Consider the following 23,006-nt stretch of genomic DNA (forward strand, 5'->3'; position numbering starts at 1 on the left):
TTAGAAGCATTGACCACAATACTTGTTCCTCAATTCCCCTTCTGTGAAATGGAGCTAAATCCTTCTATTCCTCTTCTGTAAGATACAGCTAAGTCCCTGCTGCTCAGAACATCTCAAAAGCTGCAAGCCTCTATTGGATATATACAAAGAGGAAGGGTGAGGGGGTTGCAGGCAAGACTGTGCTAAAGAAGAGCCTGATTGGGACCTGCAGAAATGACAAGGCTTTCGGAGGAGAGAGGAGGCAGACCAGCAAAGTTTATAGCTCGTCCATGTTAGGAAAAAGGAGAGGGTGGGGGGAGAACTAGAGAGAAACAGATGGCAGCACGGCAGCCTGCTGACACCGCTTGTGGGCTCTGTCACTGACTGATTAACTCCGCTGTCTAAGAGCCCTCTGCTAGCGTCAGGGTCAAACAAATTGTTTTCACGCTTCGTCAGAGGTTTACTTAATTAGTTCATTTGCAATTAGATCTCTTCGTAGCCAAGATTTTTAGCAAAGACATCAGATGAAACTGACGGGTTTTCTTTTCTTGCCTGTTTGTTATTTCCCCCCCTTTCTATGCTTTTCGACTACACGTGCTCCCCACCCCCCTCTACATGCACATATACCTCTTCCTCATTTTTACCCCCCACTCCATCCACCCCCCACTCCACTGCCTTTGACCAGAATGTTGTGAGGTTGGAAATAACATTCAGAAGGGCTGGAGATGTTAGAAAGCACAGCCTGTGTGTTTGTAGCTTAATTCTGTGAACTGAAGCATTTCAGCAAATCCTGCCATCACCCATCAGCCTTTCACTACTGAAAGATCACTGTTACTAGCCAGCAGGTGCCAACTGCAACAGTCTTGAGGCACATGGACAGAGCACTTGCATGCTCCTTCAAAGCCCATCCTAGCCTTCTGCGTGTGAATAGGGGAAGGCCAAAAGAGAGAATTGCTTCCACCTGTGCTGCTAGATGTCCAAAAGGAGCCTCCCAACATTAGACAGCCACATCCTGCTTTCCCACCCCCACCCCCCTTACTAGGATGTCTTGGCATTGCTTAAAATAGTAAGAAAACATTGCATGGAATGTTGTTTAATAACTAAACCAAAGCTTTTGGAATGAAATGAGTTTTATTCCCTGCATTTCCTCTGATTCATTGGCTGACATTAAGAAAGCTTACATTCATAGCTTAAAGGTGCAAGCTTTGAAATGGAAATTAAAGCCCAGACTTGCATTGGCTTTCTGAAACTTAGGATAGCAAAAGTCTATGACGCTTCAGTCATGGACCTGCTCATGGTGGCAATACCAGGGCATAAACTGGTGGGGAGGATGGTTTATTCAGGAAAAAAACATGAACCTACAGGGAAGAAGCTGCTGCTAGAATGAATGAAGGAAAATGAAGTTTATGTCCTTATGACCTATTTCTCCTGGCCGAAGAAATAAAATAAAGGAAAATTAGGACACAGAAGTGTTGAGTTCTCTTTCTGACTAATACTTAAGCATGTGGTTCAGGATCTCCACTTAAGCCTGTGATTGTCTTGTCCCATCAAACTATAAATACTCCAAGGTATCTAATTTGCTGTGTATATGTAGTGCTAGTGTGGAGTACTAGATGGGGTGCTAGACTTGGACCAGGAGCCCCTGGGTTCAATCCCCGTTCAGCAGTTATGCTCACTGGGCTATGGGTGAGTCACTGTCTTTCAGCCTAGCCTACTTTGCAGTGATGATAAAATGGGATAACTTCATGTATGCTGCAACGAGCTCTTCAGAGGAAGAGCAGGATAAAAATGTGATAAATGTGGCAGAAGAAAAGCACACTGTGGTTTCTGCCATCAGCCAGGGGAACTAGGGCCAATGGATGGCTTCACCCCTCCCTCCCACTTTCCAAGGGGAAGACTAGCCTGGCCCCATCCATCGACCAGAGGAAGAGCAGCTGCAGGGGACTTGTTTCCTTCCTCCCTCCCTGCCAAAAAGAAAACTCACCTTCAGCTGTCTATAGCCCTGGGACTATAGAAGCAAGGGGAAAAAAACGCTCTGGCCACATCCACCAGCCAGAGGAACAAGAGCCACCAATTACTATTCAGTGCAAGAACACCAGCAAGGGAAGGTCAACCTGGCCCAAACTGGATATAAATGCCTGCTTATAGTTCACCACTTTATTCTGGCCTTGGGGAACTGATCTCCTCTACCCTTTCCTTCCGCTCCCCTTCCCTTGTGTGTCTTTTTAGTTTGTAAACCTGATGGCAGGACATCTCTCTCGAGCCACTTTGGGTGATAATAATTGTCTGAAGAGTGGGACAAAAATAGAGTAAATTAAATAAATAAAAAATAGGTAAAGAATAAATGCATTGTACAGCACAGCCTAGATTGCAGCTCTACGCCTGCATATTAAAGAATCAAAATAAATGGGCAAAACGTGTCAAAGGACTTCTGATTGTTCAAGCACTACTTGTGTTAGCTCTTTAGGGGGAAAATCATGTCTTCTGTTTTTAGACACCTCAATACAGAACATGCACTTGATGACCGGAGCACGGCTCAGTGTCGAGTTCAAATGCAAGTGGTACAGCAGCTGGAAATACAGGTGGGTGTAAATGCATGCAATGAGCTATATTTAGCTCAAGCCAAAATCTTCGAACATAGCAAGATCATCGAGCTGTAGCCTTTGGGATCTTATGTGCCAAAGGGACCAATTTGGTGCCCTTTTATGCTGGCTTAAGGACTAGCTAAAGACTGTGCTTCCCACATGTTTTTCCCCAGCCACCTTCCCTGCAGTCACTCCTCTGCGACATGTGTTCCCACAATTGGATGGAGCAACAGAAGTGTAAATTGGATACAGCCAGCACCAATCGCCACAATCACAGCAGAACGTATTTCATTGTTGCAAGGATGGCAGTCACCACAATTATCTGCGTACCACCCAGTTCACATTTAATTTCTCCACCTGTCAGTGGGTGTGTGCCTGATGATGGGCTAGAGAACATCTCACATGGAGGAAAAATACTCTTAGTGAATAGTGGTTTAAGGCCTTCATGATCTGTTCTGTTCCATTGTGGCAAGATTTCTCACCATCTGCACACTTGTCAAGTCAAAAAGGTGCCTGTAGCGGGGAGAGGTGTTTTTTAGAAGGCTAACATAAAGAAAGCAGAAAACATAGTGGACCACTTGTCTGATATCTATGGACCTGTAGCATAGCAAGTTTGCAACCTGAGGCTTGGCTACCATTCCTCCTGTCCTGCATTCTGTCATGCTGATGAAAGTCTACTGTCACCCTTCAGTTGTGGCGAGAACCTTGGATGTGAATCAGCTGCACATGAACCCCGCAATGCCTGCTGAAATTGGCAAGCATTGTGCAGATCAGCTCAGAAGGGTGTAAGCAACCTTTCTTCCATAACCCAGGACTTCTATTCTGTGGTTACAGAGCTGAACATGTTACAGGAATGTCACCAAACGACTTCATGGCCTTCTGATACCCAAACGATACTTACAAGAAATATGTGGCTGCCACTGAAAGCAGGAGCAGCGCATCTCCTTTGCTCGCTCCTGGGGACATCTGGTAATACAAAATGCATGATGTTCTCCTCGCATGTAAGCTCTACAGGCAAGGAGGGGGGTGAGCATGCGAGCTCTCCTCCCTCTCAGTTCTCATTGCATTCTACATGTGGAGAGTAACTGCCTCCAGAAGAGAACTTCCTCTGTCCATGCAGGTTCTCCCTGAGATTTTAGGACCTGGGAATTCAGCATGGTGGCATTACATCACATGTTTTTGTATTATGGAAAGCTATCAGGAGTGAGAGGAGGTGATGTGCTGCTGCTAATCAGAGTGGTAGCCATGTAGCTGCTGTAAACAACTACTCTGGGCCTCAGAGAATTTGTAAACAAGTGCCAGGAGAATGCAGCATTGGTCAACTGGAAAACAGCATTGCAAGGGGTGATAAGATAAGATTTTGCTTGTATTCATAGGGGATACCTAGACATGCTTATATAGTGTGTAGGACCAGGTAAAGCAGCATGTAGTCTCTGATATATAATTATTGCTCGGGGTTGGAAATAAACAGGGAATTTTCCATTCCTTACTTACTAGCTCTTTCTCAGAAGCTGCCAGCACTGATGCTTGCTTGATGGATTCTGAAGGGATTGAGCAGGGAGTTCTTTTTATCCATGTTGCTAGTTTGCTATGTGTGAAGCAGTGCAGGGATGAAAGGAGCAGCATTCTCTGGAACATGACTCTCTGCATCAGCAGGATTAGTGGCAGAGGACGGAGAGCGCCAAGGAGCTGGCCAGCTATAACACACAGTGCAGGCAGCCTCTGTTGGAAGCTAAACTAAGTCAGTGCTTGCAGATGGGGTGCCTAGCAGAACCACCAAGAAAAAAATTAAATTAGAAAGGAGTGCAGCGCTCAGAGAGCAGAGTTAAGATTGTTACACACCCTGAGTCAAGCCGTGTGATCTTATCTGGTTCCCAAACACTCACTAAAGCAAAAGGTTGAAACAATTACTAGAGCTTAAAAGAAGGAATGTGGAGGAGAGAATCCTTTAAGAGAGCAGAAAGCTCCATGCGTGAAAAGGAGAACCTGCCACCAGAGCTCCCAATTATAAAGTTTTCACTGCAGAGCTCCTGCTGTGTTGGCAGCAAGAGTGTCTGCATCATGAGAGTGGATCTGTCAGCTCTAATGAGAGCCACGACAGTGCCAGAGCATCTTTGCGTCAGAGCCTCTCAAACTTGCACCAAACTCCACTCTGGCTGCTGCCTTTAACTCCTGCCTTGCCAGCCCTCTCCTTTTGTTGTGGGCAGGGATTCCAGACCTAGTGGGAGAGGAGAGAAATACCCTCTTTGGGTGTGTTCTGTGTTCTGCATTCTGCATAGCGGCCCATCAGGTCAGGGAGGAACTGAGGCAAAGTTTGCGGGGAGCACTCAGAAAAGGAAGGTGACACAAAAGGAGATGGTGTCAGATACCATTGCTTCTGCAGCACTCAAACTCTTTCCCTGTGCCACACCGAATATTTCACCCTTCTCCGCACACTGAGAAATAAACACACTCCAGGAGCATGCAATTAAAGCAATGTTGCACATCTGGAGAGATGGATGGATAGGTGAGTGGGTGGGTTGAGAAAGGCATGATGGGAATGATAGATGACAGAGGAAGTAGTGAGGAGGGAGAAAGGACTAGAAGCATGGACAAGTGTCAAGGTGAGGGAAAACGTAAGTGCAAAGGAAGGCACGAAGTGATACCTGGCATGTGAGAGTGCCAAAAGGAATGATGGTGGAAGTGATCCAGTAGCTCAGATTGGAGGATGAGCATCTTGATGCCTGAGATATGAGTGGAAAGGTAATAGATTAAATATGTTTTGGGGTGTTGAGTGCTGTATATAGTGTCTGGCTCCGTTTTTCAGTAGTAGCCTTTTCTGTCTCTGTGAACCCAAAGGCAGTTCCCTTACAGAGAGGTCACTGGCACAGCAGACACACCAGAGCAGAAAATACCACCACATATCCTGGTCTTGATATCCAATAGGAAAAGGCTGCTCTTTAGAGGCCTGGAAGTGTGATACCTTAACCAGATTCATAGCCCTCAGGAATATTCAGTGTTACTGGGGAATTAGGGAAAGTGGCAGTTTCTCCCTTCCAGGACTGTTCTAGGAAGGCAGCACAGCAAGAGCTAAAGGAAACAGCCTTGTGTTGTCATATTACTGCATGTAGGAAGTATTAGTCAAGACAAGAGGATGACATGAGTATGCTGAGGCTGGATGGAGCAGGGAGCCATTCAAGGGCATGATTATGGAGTGAACTGTTAATTGGGCCACTTTTCTAAATATGGGGGCTAAGTGACTTGACTACTGAAGGGGACTGGCTTTCTCTAAACAAATGACTACCTATGTGGTTCTCTCCACAGCTAGCTAAAGAGAGTGAACGTCTCCAGGCGATGATGGCCCATCTCCATATGAGACCTTCAGAGCCAAAGCCCTTCAGTCAACCTGTAAGCAATGCTCTGACTATTCCTCATCTATATGCTCTAACATCTTTCCTTTATGATAGGGATTGCCAACTTCCTAAGCCTTGGGCCCATATCATTCTGGAGGAGTTACTCAAGGCTGAACCAACCCTAGTTGTGACATCATTGCTAAGCTCAGAGTAGAGGGGTCTATTCTGCAGGAGTACATATGAGCCACCAGGCCTGAAATAGAGGTCATAATGATGATGTAAGAAAGCCAAGATATTTCTGGCCTCATTGAAGTTGCTAAACAGGCCGCTTCTACTTTTCCACACTTGCAGAATCCTTCCTCTGTACTGTAGCCCAGACACTCAGAGATCATGCTCTGCACATAACATTATAGAGGCTCAGATAAAATCATGTCAGCCAGATACCACCAGCTAGTTATGCCTGCTTTATAATAATGATGCCCTTCCTCTAGCTGTTATTCCAAATCCTCTTCTGTGCTCATACATCCATTTTCACATGGCCTTTCACAAGGGCATGATTCAAACTGCATAGGCTTGGTAAGCATCTCAGGGCAGGGATCTGCCCTCCAGTACTTTGTAAAGTGACACACATACTGATAGTATAGAAATAAAAATAATCGGTCCTTGTCTAGTCCTGCTTCCAAGCATATAGACTCACTCGTTCTCACAACATCAAGGCAGGCTGAGGCAGCCAAAGCTACTGTTGCACAAAATGAGTAGTGCAGAAAGTGGGTTGGGATGAGGCAGGTCGTACCCAGGCCATACTTGTGCCTGCATGGCTTATCTCTGAAAAAGCAGCCACATAGGAAGACTTTACTTCTTGTGGGGGACCAGTAAGAGCAGAAAAACATAGTTCATTTGGGATTTGGAAATCCTGAAACAGCACATGCAATCTTGAAATCAAAATTTAAAAAATACCCAGAAGTCTTCCACTATATAGGGTGTGCCACTGTCTCTTTCCTCATCCCTTGGCCACTATACTATCTTATCGGCCTTTTCAAGACATTTCAGACACACATCTAACAGGAAAACCAGCTGGTGACATCCTAGATCTATGTTCCCTTGAGGTCCTAGTTCACATCAGTATGTGTCTGTGACCCTGCTGAAAGAACTTACTTCATTAAGAAAAATATTTAACTGTTGTCTTTTTGCTGTGTACCCTCTCCCCCCCCCCCCCCCCGGTTTCTGAAAGTCCCTCCTGTTCATCAGGAGGGAGGCAACTGTATTGTAATTTTTTAATCAATTTTTCTTGTGAGTTTCAACAAAACAAACAAAACCATAACAAAACCAAAAAATTGAAAATATAATGTATAACAACTGTATTGTAACTTGAGGAAGGGAGCGAGCAAATCTATGCCCATCGCTGCCCCGGAGTGATTTATTTATTTATTAAGTTATTTATACCTCGCCCTTCTGGTGCAAAAGCACCACTGAGAGTGGCTTACAACATTTAAAAATTACAAGTTCATAAAACAACAGTATAAAACTATCAGCCAAGGTGACAAGAGTCAGCAGTTAAAAGCAAAACATAAAAACAGAATCTGCCACATACAACAAAAGCCTGCCAGAATAAAACAGTATTCAGCAAATATTAAAAAACAGCAAGCAAATTGTATTTCATGGGCGCGATGCATTGCAGAATCTGTCAGGATGTAGAGCAGTATATACATCTTGGAATCTGTTGGGATGTGGAGCGGTATATAAAGGTTGTAAATACAATCAGTAATCTGGGTGTAGCCACCAAGAAGGCCCCCTCTCATCCCACTCAAAAATGCTTCCATCCTAGATGGGACACAGACAAGTGCCTCTTCTAATCTTAGAGAGCAAGCAGAATGATTTGGAAGTTGGTGATTCCTAAGGTAACCTAGCCCTAAGCCTTTTAGGGCTTTGAAGGTAATCACCAACACTTTGAATTGTGCCCAGACGCAGATTGGTAACTAGTGCAGCTCTTGCAGGACTGGTGTAACATGATCCCATGGGCAAGCAGCCATCAACATGCTTGCAGTGCTTTCTGACCAACTGAAGCCTGTAGCTTCTGAAGGTAGCCCCATGTAGAGGAGGTTGCACCACATAGAGCACATTACAGTAATCCAATCTGGATGTAATTAAAGCAGGTATTACCTTCGCAGGAATGGGCACAATTGGCACATAAGCTTCAGCTGGCCAAAGGCACACCTGTCCACAGCTGCCACCTATACATCCAGGTGCAATGCAGAGTCCAAACACCCCCAGACAGTGAACCTGATGCTTCAAGGGGCATATTACCCTATCCAAAACAGGTTGAATCCTAGCTCCGAAGAGCTCACTGAATTAAATGTTAGGCTAACATATAAGTTTAACTAAAATTTCCTCATACTTACATCTGCAATACTTTAATATTGAGAGAGCACCTTCTCCCTTATCAACCTGTCTGGTCACTGATGGTCATCAAAGCGAATGCTCCTGGTGGTTCCGGATGGACCCAAGCCCTGATTGGAGTCCACCCAGAGAAGAGCCTTCAGTGCAGTGGCTCCCTTTCTGTGAAACTCCCTGCCTCTGGAGGTCAGGCAGGCACCAATATTGTGTTGTTTTAGGCACCTGCTGAAAATATCCGTATTTCAAGAAGTCTTCCTTGATTGACCAGCCACGGTTTTTATTGGCATTCTGTTTTTTTAAACTTAATATGGTGGTTTATTCTTTTTATCTGTATTGTTCACTGCTCCGGAATCTGTTAAGATGTGGAGCAGTACATAAATGTTGTAAATTAATAAAATAAATTATTAGATAAAGATATACTTCTATAAACCACTCTGAGATTTGTAATACTTTTATTAATAAAAAATGAAATGATTGCAACCCTGGCTCTAGCAAGAGGTAGAACAGTATGTGGATGCTGTTGATCACCAAAATATTGCCCTTATCTGCCAATATTAGAATATAGCTATTGGCAATGGTACATCATGATGAGCTACTGGGAGTTGTACTTTGTATCCACCTTCCCCAACCTGGTGCTCTTCCCACCCTTCAGATCTGATGGCCAGCTGGCTGGGGATGATCCCAGCTGTGACCCTATCTGGAGATGGATAACTTGGCTGTGGCAATCCATGCTCTGATAACCTCAAGTTTGGACTATTGTAATAGACTGTATTTGAGGCTGCCTTTGATGACAGTCCAGAAACTACAACTAGTTAAAATGGCAGCAAGAGTTTTAACCAGGAACAGCTGTTTGAACATATCATGCCAGTCCTGTCACTGGCTCCTAATTCATTTCTGAGCCAATTCAAAGTGCTGGATTTGCTCTCTAAAGCTCTTCAGGACTTCTGTACCTGATGGAATGCCTCCACCCATATGTGGCTACCAGTGCCCTAAAGTCATCTATAGAAGCCCTCTTTCAAATACCCCCTTATTTTGAAGTTCGGAGGGTGGCTGCTAAAGAGAGGGCCTTATTGGTGATGGTTATAGAACACTCTCCCTGGAGAAATTTACCTGGCACCAACATTGTTTTCTTTCCATCACCAGATTTAGCATTTTTTGTTTTCCCAGGCCTTTTAAATCCTTGCTATATTGATCCCTGTTACATGTCAGTGGTTTTAACTCCTGTTTTATTTTTTGTCTGTTTTTTACTGTATTTTACCAGGTTGACTTTATATTGCATATTTATCATGTCGGCAAGAATTATGGATTTGTTTTGAATTTTGGAGAGGGAATAATATTTTATATTGTGCTGCATAGCCATATAGTTCCTTCCCACTTCAAACCACTGACTTTGATGTAGCTGATAAAGAGTTTCAGGATTCAAGTTTGCAGACATGATCCAGTTCCCATCCAAATGTAACTTTCCATTGGGATCAGCGATTGGTGGGTCTCAAGTTCTTACTTGGGATTTATTTATTTATTTATTAAATTTATTAATCGCCCATCTGACTGGTCACCCAGCCACTCTGGGCGATGTACAACCCACCATAAAACAATTTAAAACAATAAAATTTTACCATATATATTTTTTTTTTTAAATACCCTGTTGTTGTTCAGTCGTTCAGTCGTGTCCGACTCTTCGTGACCCCATGGACCATAGCACGCCAGGCCTTCCTGTCCTCCGCTCTCTCCCGGAGTGTGCTCAAGTCCATATTCATTGCATCGGTGATGCTATCTAGCCATCTCATCCTCTGCCGTCCCCTTCTCCTTTTGCCTTCAGTCTTTCCCAGCATCAGGGTCTTTTCCAGGGAGTTTTCTCTTCGCATTAGGTGGCCAAAATATTGGAGCTTCAGCTTCATTATCTGTCCTTCCAATGAGCAGTCAGGGTTGATTTCCTTTAGGATGGACTGATTTGACCTCCTTGCAGTCCAGGGGACTCGTAAGAGTCTTCTCCAGCACCATAAAATACCCTAGCCCACCCCAAATGCCTGCCTGAACAACCACGTTTTTAATGCACGACGGAAGCTCATTAAAGAGGGGGCATGACGGAGTTCCCTAGGGAGGGAGTTCCACAAAGTGGGGGCCACCACAGAGAAGGCCCTCTCCCTCGTCCCCACCAGTCTAGCTGTCCTGGCTGATGGGACAGAGAAAAGGCCATCCGAGGCTGATCTTGTTAAGCGGCCTGTCTGGTGTTGCTGGAGGCGCTCCTTAAGATAGGCTGGGCCGGAACCATATAGGGTTTTAAAGGTCAAAACCAACACCTTGAATTTGGCCCGGAAAACAACTGGTAACCAGTGCAACTCCTTCAGCACTGGAGTGATGTGATCTCGCCGGCGGCTGCCTTTAATCAGGCGAGCCGCCGCGTTCTGTACCAGCTGCAGTTTCCGAACCGTCTTCAAGGGTAACCCCACGTAGAGCGCATTACAGTAGTCCAAACGAGAGGAGACCAGGGCATGTACTACGGATGGGAGCAGATGGTCGGGAAGGAAGGGGCGCAGCCGCCATATCAGATGGAGTTGATACAGCGCTGTCCGGCTCACAGCTGACACCTGAGCCTCCATGGACAGCTGGGAGTCCAAAATGACCCCCAGGCTGCGGACCTGGTCTTTCAAGGGTAGCCGTACCCCATTCAACACCAGGTCAACATCCCCCAGCCTCCTCTTGTCTCCCACCAAAAGTACCTCGGTCTTGTCAGGGTTGAGCTTCAGCCTATTCCTCCCCATCCAGCCACTCACCGTCTCCAGACATTTGGACAGGGATTCTACGGCCAACCTTGGTGAAGATTTGAATGAGAGGTAGAGCTGCGTGTCATCCGCATATTGATGACACTGCACCCCAAACCTCCTGATGATAGCCCCCAGCGGCTTCACATAGATGTTAAATAGCATCGGGGAGAGGATGGAACCCTGTGGCACCCCACAAGTAAGTGGCCACGGGTCCGAAACCTCCTCTCCCAGTGCTACCCTCTGGTACCTGCCGGAGAGGAAGGACCGGAACCACCGCAATACGGTGTCTCCAATGCCCAACCCCTCCAGGCGGTCCAGGAGGATACCGTGGTCAACGGTATCAAAAGCCGCTGAGAGGTCGAGGAGAACAAGGAAGGAGCATTCACCCCTATCCAGAGCCCTCCTCATATCATGTCTGTATCATTCTGCTGCAGCTGACTTAGTTAGTGGAGCCTCAGTGATGGGTGTGCCTTTCACCCATCGGGTTATCTTTATTGGTTAAAAAAGCCATAATCACCCACTTGCTTTGTCCAAACACACAGTTTACCCATCTACCTTTGTTTCCTGGATTGATTCTAACCAAGGTCTTTTTTCCATCCTCTTTGAGCAGCTGAACCTGGTTTCCACTGCCACCCTCTCCAAGAGCACTTCTGATACCTTCCCTGATGGATTACCTCATCCCCCCACTTCGGCTACCGCACCCATTACTCCATTGCGGCAGGGTCCTTCTGTCATCAGCTCATCCACTTTACACAATGTAGGACCCATTCGCAGGAGGAACTCAGAGAAGTTCTGCACGCCAATCTCCTCAGGTGAGAGTAGCTGGGGAAGCCACAGCTGTATCAGAATGCTTTGTTTAAATTGTCCTCTAGTTGTCTGTTTGGAGAATGCCTTGCTTTTCTTCATAACTTTATTTCTTCCCCCTAGAACTTGCACAGAATCATGAGTTTTACAAAAATGCAGATGTCCGCCCCCCCTTCACATATGCCTCGCTTATCCGGCAGGTGAGAAACTCTTTATTTTTGAGGAGTGTACAAAAGTGCCAGCCAGACCTGGAACTGGCAGCAAACCCTTTTAACAGTTGCTCTCACTTGAATGCTCCTTGTGACAAGTGGTAAGGATTGCCACAGGTACTTTCTAGAACTCTGCTTCTTGTGCTGACTCTAGGAAGTGCAATTTGGGTCAGTGGGTAGGGTGCAAATCTGGCCGTTGTGAAACATGGATTTATGTCTCTGCTGTACTGCAGAACCTCTTTGTGGTCTTGAGGATCCAGCTGGTCTCTTTGTGTGTTTCCCTCAACCGTGCCTTTTACAGTTAACTGGCTAAGCATGCCAGTACTGCAGGTAAAAGTATAGGCAGATGCACATTAATTCTCTCTTTCTGTGGTCTGTTTTGTGTAGAGAGAGGCCTGGAGACCAAGACTTGTGGGCTCTGTCTCCAGCCATCACTGCCTTATGCTGCAGCTTCAGTGCCTGTTCGTCCTTCTTTCATGGAGGATAAGGCTATCAGTGGCTATATGCTACTTCCAGTATCAGGGAGTATGCCTCTGTATACCAGTTGCGGGGAAACATGACTTGGAGGGTGCTATTGCACTCATGTCCTACTTGTGGGTTTCCTGCAGACAGCTGGTCAGCCACTGTATGAACAGAATGCTGGACTAGATGGACCTTTGGTCTGGTCCAGCATGGCTCTTCTTATGTTCTTACATGATCAGGTTAATAGCGCCATAATTTCCTCAAAAGTGTCAGTCATCTTAGTTCTATTACAGTGGCTCTGCCATGGTGCTTTTGTGTTCCCCTGGGTGAAGGATGCATTAGCCACAAATACGGGGAGTGAGGGTGGGGAGAATTTTCAGAAGTGGCAACGATGTGCTCAACTCCCACCAATAAGAACCTGCCACCTCGCTGTTTTCAAGAATTTTCAAAACTTCCCCAGCAAAATAAATATTTTTGAAGTTATTACTGACCTTGTGCTTAATAACGGGAGTCTCCATTTGACATGAGGTTTATTTGATCAATTCCATTTCCAGTGCCATTTCTTTGTGCAGAGAAAAATAGGCTTTCTCCATATCAATGCTAGTTCATAAGTTGATGTAACTGAGCCACAGGATGCCACACATGATATTTGAATACACTGCTCCAGTTTGCATGAGGAGGAGAGCAGTGTTAACAGTGGAGTCATCCTGCACCACATTGTTCCTCCACAAGGTTCCTGCTTATCAAGGTATAACATAACTACTTATGCTTACTGGTGTGATAAAAGTGTAAGCAATAGAGTTCATAGATATCAGCCTTAGTGGTCCATAATAATGGAAATCTCCTTTCAGACTTAGCTTTCAGGCACAGCAGGTGGCACTTTTCTGTGTCACAGTTCCTTAGATGAACTGCAACCTTATGTTTCCAGAGCTGCCAACAGCACATCTTTGACAAAAGCTAAATTCTCTGGGGAGATGGCTTCTCTTACTCCTTGATGGCACTGTGTTGTATGGGTATCCCTGCTTCCCAGTGAACTGAAGTAGGCTCTGTAGTTTACAGTACTGGCTATGGTATTCTCCTGTGGCTCTGACCTACAGCCCTATTCTCCTCTGTTTAAATATATGTCTTTATTCTGCATGTAAAAATATGCTTAGGAGGGGATGCTAAGGTCATCACTCTTATTGTCTACTTGCTGGCACTCGTCTTTTAAAGCCTATGCAAAAAGACTGAATTAAAATAGCTCCTGGGATCCATTACTGCTATTTTAGGTCTTTCAGGTTAACCTCTTCAGGATACCTGCAATCTGGCAAGCTTTTCCAATAGCTAGCAATACTTGGGGTGTTCAAACACAAATATGTCACTCCATATCCCTTCCCCCACCTAAGTATTAGGCACCCTGGTGCATGCAGTGATGTGTATAAGAATGTTAGTTCAGACCAAATTGCCAAGTGGTCTAGTATCCAGCTGGGATCAGGCAGAACACTCCCAAAGCAGGGCATGATGGAGTTTCATCTCCTGTTGTTTATCCCTGCCATCTAGTAATCTGAAGTGAACTACCTCTGGATTTGAGCTTGGGTTTGGCTGCCACAACAAATAACCATTGGTAGACCTATCCTCCATGAACATGTCTAATCCTTTAAACATTTGTTCTATCTTTTTTTTAACCATCTGGTGGCCACCACTCCATTCTTGTTTGTTTGTCCTGAATCTACTGCCTATCAGAATCATTGGATTATCCCAGGTTCTAGTGTTTTAAAGGAGAGACTAATTTACTCTCTCCACACTATTCACAAACCTACATACCTCTATCATGTTCCTTTTTTTTTTTGTTACATAATGATACCTATTCCGTACTGAGGATCTTTTTTTTCTAAATGTGATTGCATCAGGTGCGTTAAGCTTTTTAAGTCAGGTTAGCAAACAGGAGGCACAACCTGTTACCTTCTCTCAGTTGCCCTTGTCAAGCCAGAGGCATGGGATAAGGATGAAGCTAGAAGGGGTGAATCAGTTCATACTGTTGTTCTTGATCTACATAATTGAGATCAGGATCACAAGGTCAAAGTCTAGTTCTGTGAAGAATGTTTGAGTGCATTCTAGCTAACTTGTCCCAGTACAATTCCTAGTTTGCAGCAATGGTTGTCGCACTTCCCTAACCCAATCAACTCCATTTCCTTGTGTCTTGGGAGAAATACATTAGCATTGGCTTTTGTTCTCCCTCTATAGCAACTTGAAGTTCTTTTTCCCTGTTAGCTGCAAGATGGGCAGAGTGATCCAGTTCAGTGATTTGTTTGAGACAGTTACTTAGCAGCACTTCTTTTCAACAGTCAAGTCTACAGTATGTGAGACGGGGTGTCAGTGCAGTTGCATAAGAGTATCTTCTCCTAATGGAAATACCTCAGCCTGTATTAGCTTACTGTCTAGGCCCCACTACTTTTAATACACAGGGGTATGTTAGACCTTAAAAGGTAAAGGTGTCCCCAACCAGTCGTGTCCGACTCTAGGGTGTGGTGCTCATCTCCATTTCTAAGCCGAAGAGCCAGCATTGTCTGAAGACGCTTCCGTGGTCATGTGGCTGGCATGACTGAACACCGAGGCGCACGGAACGCTGTTACCTTTCCCGCCGAAGTGGTACCTATTTATCTACTTGCAATTTCTTGTTTTCGAACTGCTAGGTTGGCAGAAGCTGGGACTGAAGACGGGAGCTCACTCTGTCACGCGGTGCTCGGGTCTCGAACTGCTGTCCTGCCGACCTTCCAGTCTGCAGTTCAGCGTCTTAACCACTAAGCCACCGTGGCCCCTCGACCTAGACCTAGAAATGTTAGACCTAGAAATGACCAAACCTAAAAGATAATCCCCTGTATCCAAGGAAATATGCCATTCTACAGCTATGTTTATATGGCCTGGTCACTGTGATAAGCAGAATAATAGGAAACCAGATTCAGTTCACCTGAGGATCTTGCATATCGGGCCCCAGAATCTGTTACAAGAATTGCTGTAAGACCTTGGAACCTGACATTAACAAGGACTGTGTTTCTTCTACCTGTGATCTTGGCTAAGGAAATAGACTTCTGAGCATTACAGAGTGTGTTCTTCTGCTACTAAGCTAGCTGCAGTGCATCTAGTCTTAAGAGGGTAGAGCTCCTAAATTCTGAGTGTGGTTTCCAGACAGGCTTGAACTCCTGCACCTCCCTTTCAAATTAAGTGCAGCCTGTTCAATCCTTAATACCTATCAACACTTGTTTTTACTGCTTTGGTCTGTAACCTTGAGATAAGCAATTTCCTTGCTGCATCTCTGGGTTCTCCTGTATCTTTAACAGAGGCTTTATGTGGACTAGTTCACATGTGCATAAACATTACTCTCAATGCCTTACCGTTCAGTTACTTAACTGCCTTTTACTGGAAATGTATTGTTTTAGCGGTTTGTTGTTTGTTCGGTCAGTCACTTCCGACTCTTTGTGACTTCATGGACCAGCCCATGCCAGAGCTTCCTGTCGGCCGTCGCCACCCCCAGCTCCCCCAAGGTCGAGTCCGTCACCTCCAGAATATCATCCATCCATCTTGCCCTTGGTCGGCCCCTCTTCCTTTTGCCTTCCACTTTCCCTAGCATCAGCATCTTCTCCAGGGTATCCTGTCTTCTCATGATGTGGCCAAAGTACTTCAGTTTTGCCTTTAATATCATTCCCTCAAGTGAGCAGTCTGGCTTTATTTCCTGGAGGATGGACTGGTTTGATCTTCTTGCAGTCCAAGGCACTCTCAGAATTTTCCTCCAGCACCACAGTTCAAAAGCATCGATCTTCCTTCGCTCAGCCTTCCTTATGGTCCAGCTCTCGCAGCCATAGGTTACTACGGGGAATACCATTGCTTTCACTATGCGGACTTTGTTGTCAGTGTGATGTCTCTGCTCTTCACTATTTTATCAAGATTTGTCATTGCTGTCCTCCCAAGAAGTAAACATCTTCTGATTTCCTGGCTGCAGTCAGCATCTGCAGTAATCTTTGTGCCTAGAAAGACAAAGTCTGTCACTGCCTCCATGTTTTCTCCCTCTATTTGCCAGTTATCAATCCAGCTGGTTGCCATAATCTTGGGTTTTTTGAGGTTTAACTGCAACCCAGCTTTTGCACTTTCTTCTTTCACCTTCGTCATAAGGTTCCTCAGCTCCTCCTTGCTTTCAGCCATCAAAGTGGTATCATCTGCATATCTGAGATTGTTAATGTTTCTTCCAGTGATTTTAACTCCAGCCTTGGCTTCATCAAGCCCAGCACGTCGCATGATGTGTTCTGTGTACAGGTTGAATAGGTAGGGTGAGAGTATACAACCCTGCCGTACTTCTTTCCCAATCTTAAACCAGTCCGTTGTTCCATGGTCTGTTCTTACCGTTGCTACTTGGTCAATATACAGATTCCTCAGGAGGCAGACAAGATGACTTGGTATCCCCATACCACTAAGAACTTGCCACAATTTGTTATGATCCACACAGTCAAAGGCTTTAGGATAGTCAATAAAACAGAAATAGATGTTTTTCTGAAACTCCCTGGCTTTCTCCATTATCCAGCGGATATTGGCAATTTGGTCTCTAGTTCCTCTGCCTTTTCTAAACCCAGCTTGTACATCTGGCAATTCTCATTCCATGAATTGCTGGAGTCTACCTTGCAAGATCTTGAGCATTACCATACTGGCATGTGAAATAAGTGCCACTGTTCTATAGTTTGAACATTCTTTGGTGCTTCCCTTTTTTGGTATGGGGATATAAGTTGATTTTTTCCAATCTGTTGGCCATTCTTATGTTTTCCAAATTTGCTGGCATATGGCATGCATCACCTTGACAGCATCATCTGGCAAGATTTTAAACAGTTCAGCTGGGATACCGTCATCTCCTGCTGCCTTGTTATTATTAATGCTTCTTAAGGCCCATTCAATCTCACTCTTCAGGATGTCTGGCTCTAGCTCACTGACCACACTGTCAAATCTATCCCCGATATTATTATCCTTCCTATACAGATCTTCTGTATATTCTTGCCACCTTTTCTTGATCTCTTCTGCTTCTGTTAGGTCCTTGCCATCTTTGTTTTTGATCATACCCATTTTTGCCTGGAATTTACCTCCGATGTTTCTAATTTTCTGGAAGAGGTCTCTTGTCCTTCCTATTCTTTTATCTTCTTCCGCTTCCGCGCATTGCTTGTTTAAAAATAATTCCTTATCTCTTCTGGCTAACCTCTGGAATTTTGCATTTAATTGGGCATATCTCCCCCTATCACTGTTGCCTTTTGCTTTCCTTCTTTCTTGGGCTGCTTCCAGTGTCTCAGCAGACAGCCTTCTTGCCTTCTTGGTTTTCTTTTTCTTTGGGACGTTTTTTGTTGCCGCCTCCTGAACAATGTTGCGAACTTCTGTCCATAGTTCTTCCGGGACCCTATCTACTAAATCTAGTCCCTTAAATCTATTCTTCACCTCCACTGAATATTCATGAGGAATATTAGTGAGCTCCTATCTAACTGATCTGTGGGTCTTCCCTATTCTCTTTAGTCTGATTCTAAATTGTGCAATAAGAAGTTCGTGATCTGAACTACAATCAGCTCCAGGTCTTGTTTTTACCAACTGCATAGATGTCTGCCACATTTGGCTACAAAGGATGTAGTCAATATGATTTCGGTGTCGACCGTCTGGTGAAGTCCATGTATAAAGTCGTCTCTTGGGTTGTTGGAAGAGAGTGTTTGTTATGCACAGTGAGTTGTCTTGGCAAAATTCTATCAGCCTATGTCCTGCTTCATTTTGTTCTCCCAGACCATGCTTGCCTGTAATTCCAGGTGTCGTCTGACTACCCACCTTAGCATTCCAGTCTCCTGTAATGAAAATAACATCTTTGTTTGGCGTACTGTCCAGTAGGTGCTGCAGATCCTCATAGAACTGACCTACTTCTGCTTCTTCAGCATCTGTGGTTGGGGCGTATATTTGGATCACTGTGATGTTAAATGGCTTACCCTGAATTCGAATTGAGATCATTGTCATTTTTTGGATTGTATCCAAGCACTGCTTTAGCCACTTTATTATTAATTATGAAGGCTACTCCATTTCTTCTGTGGTCCTCTTGTCCACAGTAGTAGATCTGGTGGTCATTTGATGTGAAGTGGCCCATTCTAGTCCCCTGACACCCAAAATGTCCATATTTAGTCTTGTTGTTGTTGTTGTTCAGTCGTTCAGTTGTGTCTCTTTGTGACCCCATGGACCATAGCACGCCAGGCCTTCCTGTCCTGCGCTGTCTCCCGGAGCGTGCTCAAGTTCATATTCATTGCATCGGTGATGCTATCTAGCCATCTCATCCTCTGCCGTCCCCTTCTCCTTTTGCCTTCAGTCTTTCCCAGCATCAGGGACTTGACATCTCCCCAATAACCACATCCAATTTGCCCTGGCTCTTAGATCTTACATTCCAGGTTCCTATGGTGTGTTGATCTTTAGAACGTCAGATTCGTTGTTCACCACCAGCACCATCGGCTGCTAGCCGTCCTTTCGGCTTTGAGCTAGCTGCGTCATCACATCTGGGGCGAGTTGAACTTATCCTCTGTTCCTCCCCAGTAGCATTTTGACCATCTTCCAACCTGGGAGTCCCATCTTCCGATGATATACCGACATATCTCTGGTTGTACGGATCCATTTAGTTTCCACGGCAAGAATACTGGGGTGGGTTGCCATTTCCTTCCCCAGGGATTGTATTTAGTCTGACCTCTCTGCCATGACCTTCCCGTCTTGGGTGTCCCTTCACGGTTTAGCTCATGACATCATTAAGGTGCTCAAGCTCCAGCACCACGACAAGGTAACGATCTCCTTTGCTGGAGTGTTTTAGGGGTAGCATCATACAAAATGAAACCTGTTGACAGTGGTGGCTCTGTGGTGGCTCTTTCATACATGCCAGTCCTCATTTGAGGTTGCAGTCATCAAGTGAGAAACATGGATGTGTTAACTTGTCCTAAGTTCAGCTCTATGGAATATGCGGTTTCCTTTTTAAATGCAGGCATTCCTCTTTAAGTGCAGGCTATTTAAACTTTTCCTCTTTAAATGCAGGCTATCCTTGAGACACCCGACAGGCAGCTAACATTGAATGAAATCTACAATTGGTTCACGCGGATGTTTGCCTACTTCAGGAGAAACACAGCTACCTGGAAGGTAAAGCTTAGCCTAAGATTTAAGTACAGTCTTGGGACATACACACACCTCCTCTACAACATTACTGTCCTTAATGTGGAGCGCTATTTTAAATGCTAAACTTGGAGGACATACAGCAGGATTGATGCAAAAACTGTTTTTGTTACAAGAGGGTCTCCAGTGGGGGAGTGTGAAGGGTTGCTTAGCCATATGTACCCATGTCTGAGTTGTACCTTGGATGCATCCAGATGTGGATATGATAGTAGCCTTAAATGGCACCAACCTGTAGATCCAGGTTGAGTTCCATACTCCAGCATTACACACAATTTATGGTAAGGTTCTTAGATACTAAAGTAAAGCGGGGGAACCATAAAGAAGGGTGTGCTGTCTCCTGTAGTACAGTGCGTGTGGACCTGAGGATGGCTTCAGCTGGTAGAGTGAAACAAGCAAAGTGATGTTTGGGTGACTAGCACATCCTAATTTTCTTGCTTCCGCTCTAATATCTGATGAAGGAAAATTGCTCATCTCTCCAGCAGTGGGATGTATGAGTTCCCCACATCTTTGGAACTTTTCACAGGTAAGATGAGCAGGTCTCTCCTTCAGGCATTACCTGAAGTGGGAAAAGTAGATGTGTGATTCACTCCATGTCCAGGGGCGGGCGGGTCGCTGCTTCCAGTTAGTGTGAAGTGGCTGTGAGGATCTCAGGGGAAAGAGTTGGGGTTGATGGTTGCCAGCTTCCTGAGAGTAGGGAGTACTAGTAGAAAAATACTAGCTAATATCCCTCTGTCTCTGTGGCTTTATTCCTTGGCTCTGTGGCTGTAGTTTGTCCTAGTGATAAAGCTACAGATCCTCAGCTCAATTGACAAATTGAGAATTTAGCTTAAAATGTGTCAAACTGCATGGATGGTGAAACAAGACAGAGAACTACATTCCATCTCTCAGCAGGATCTCTTTTAGCCCTCTGAGGTGGGGGCAGTGATGTGTGGGTGGGTGACAACAGCATGTGACCAATCTGTTCCGTTATAAGGCTGCAGAAATAGGTCTGTAGCTGCATGCACGTGGCTTGGCTACAGGAAAAGCAGAAGGGGAGTTAGAGATGCTAGAAATAGAAAATAAGGTTAATGATAACCTGGGGCTGGCATCTCACTGTATGTGGCAAATAGAAGATGCCTAAGCAAAGCTAGCAACCATTCAGGCTGGTTTTCCAGGGCATTGGGATTTCTCCCCAGGATGCATATGGTCTTCTGATAGCAAAGATTGTGTGTGTGAGCTACCAGTGCTCAACTTTCAACCTTGGGGATGAAGAACATGAAGAGGGAGCTTAATCTTTGCAACAGGAAACAACCTTGTGCATGAAGCAGGGCTCACAATGCCCTAGCTCAGTCCCCTGTCTTGCTGAGACTCCTTATTATGAAGAGTTAGCTAAGTCCCCGTCATATGGATCTCTGTTTTTCCATCTGAAAACAAAAAATGAGACTGTTTCCTCTGTCCGTGCATTCACATATGATGCCATAGCACAGAAGGCCCCTGATCACAATACAGACTTCGTGTGCTGCTACAATCGTCATCATCATGTGTATGTATCTCTCTTTTTCACCTTATTTATAACTTTCTTGGTAGTTACCAGCCCCATCAGGATCTGGGACAAGACAAGATCTCTAAGTCATTTTGTGGGAAATCACTGCGGCTCGGTGGTAGAGCACCTGCTTTGCATGCAGAAAGTCTCATGTACAATCCCTGGCATCTCCAGGTAGGGTTGGGAAGGACTCCTGTCTGAAACCCTGGAGAGCCATTGTCAGTCAGTGCAGACAGTAGTGAGCTAGATGGACCAATGGTACAACTCTGTGTAGCAGCTACCTATGTTCTGTGTTCTTAAACCAGGCTATGAGTGCCTCTCCCACTCTGTTCAGGAGACAAGGGGTCTAAAAATGCATGAGCCCAGCTCTGGTGAACTCATTAGACACACTGAAGGTTATTTTTTCTGATGAATCTCCATTTTAGCAAAGGTATGTGAAGGGCTGTGCCGTGTGTGTGTGTTGTTTCATGTAAAGTAGTCCTTACTTGCCCTTTTTAATTTAAAGTTTGGCCTGTTACTATCCTCTGTGTCTGAATCTGTTTGCCATTCCTTCATGCTGTCATGTGTTTGGTGAGATCTGAAGAGCAGAAGAGACCATTCCTCCTTGGGATGCAGAAGTGGGGGAGGGTGAGAGAGAGGGGGGCCATCTCCAGAGTATGGTGTGTGTGTCGTGTTCCCGCAGCTGGGCATCTCTGCCTTTCAGCCAGAGCCTAGATAAGATTCCATCCTCCAGACATGACATAATTCTGCCACTGTCACACGCAGGCCCTGATACAATCACTCGCTCAGACGGGAAGCCAGAGTCATTGTGTAGCCGTCAAAATCCGATAACAGCCAAGCAGAGCTTACTGCCCATTAAGCAAATGCAAATCTGAGACAAACGAGAGTTACTTTCTGAGAGTGAAAAGGGGGTCATGGCATCAGGCACATGTGGGAAGTGAGTGAACTGGATCAATTCTAAAAGGAACACTAGAAATCCTAACTTTTCTAAAGTTACTTGGACAGGGGGTGGCTGCTCTGTGGTTGTACACATGCTTTGCAAGGATGAGCCTCAGTTTCAATCATGGAATTGTCAGTTAAGAGATTTCAAGGAGCAGAACAGGGAAAGACCTCTTCCTGAGATTCCAATGGGTTTCTTCCTAGGGCTGACTGTACCAGCCTAAATTGTGGTTGATCTGTTCATTGCTGCCTGTATCTGCTCCTGATATCAGACTAGGTAACAGCCTGTCTACCAGCTACTGGGGAACAAATGTAGAGAGAAGGTTCTAATCCCAAAATACTTGACTACTATCTGGTCCATTCAGTCTTGCCTTTCTGTCATCCTTTATCAGTTTAGTTTGAGGAGCCTTGGCATGTCTGCAAAGTTCGTGAACAGACTGGGGTTTCAGAAAATGAGTCTTAAGGTCTTGGGCAACAGAAGTCAAACTCTTCTTTTTGTTGCCATCATTTCTTGTTCTCTACCACCTGGCCAACAAAAAAACGGGGTCCTTTATGTAGCTTATTGGCTGATATTTGTTCATAAACATACATACACATATAAACACATGTACACATGATATCAAGATCTGTACATGAGTCTATCTAGGGTTAAACATGAAAATACTTGGTAGAGAATTGGGGGACTTACAAGTCAAGCAAATCCCTTGAGGCATATTTGTTTGTTTGTTTATTTATATTATATTATATTATATTATATTTCTATACCGCCCCATAGCCAAAGCTCTCTGGGCGGTTTACAAAAGTTAAAACATTAAAATACAATAAAC

General features: G+C 44.9%; 1 protein-coding gene across 6 annotated transcripts in view; it reads left to right on the forward strand.

Annotated features, from left to right (window-relative positions):
• The window catches only part of FOXP4 (forkhead box P4), a 181,479-nt gene that overhangs the window by 139,993 nt on the left and 18,480 nt on the right, over positions 1 to 23,006 (forward strand). For all 6 annotated transcript variants that reach the window (XM_084853115.1, XM_084853117.1, XM_084853120.1 and 3 more), the window contains 5 exons: positions 2,474 to 2,561; positions 5,868 to 5,951; positions 11,666 to 11,867; positions 11,983 to 12,059; positions 19,584 to 19,685. In XM_084853115.1, the coding sequence (XP_084709241.1) occupies positions 2,474 to 2,561; positions 5,868 to 5,951; positions 11,666 to 11,867; positions 11,983 to 12,059; positions 19,584 to 19,685 (553 nt within the window). The remainder of the gene's footprint in view (positions 1 to 2,473; positions 2,562 to 5,867; positions 5,952 to 11,665; positions 11,868 to 11,982; positions 12,060 to 19,583; positions 19,686 to 23,006) is intronic.

This window comes from Heloderma suspectum, chromosome 4, assembly GCF_057233095.1.
Source record: "Heloderma suspectum isolate Gila_16-S chromosome 4, 16-S_ref, whole genome shotgun sequence".
NCBI classification, from domain to species: Eukaryota; Metazoa; Chordata; class Lepidosauria; order Squamata; family Helodermatidae; genus Heloderma; species Heloderma suspectum.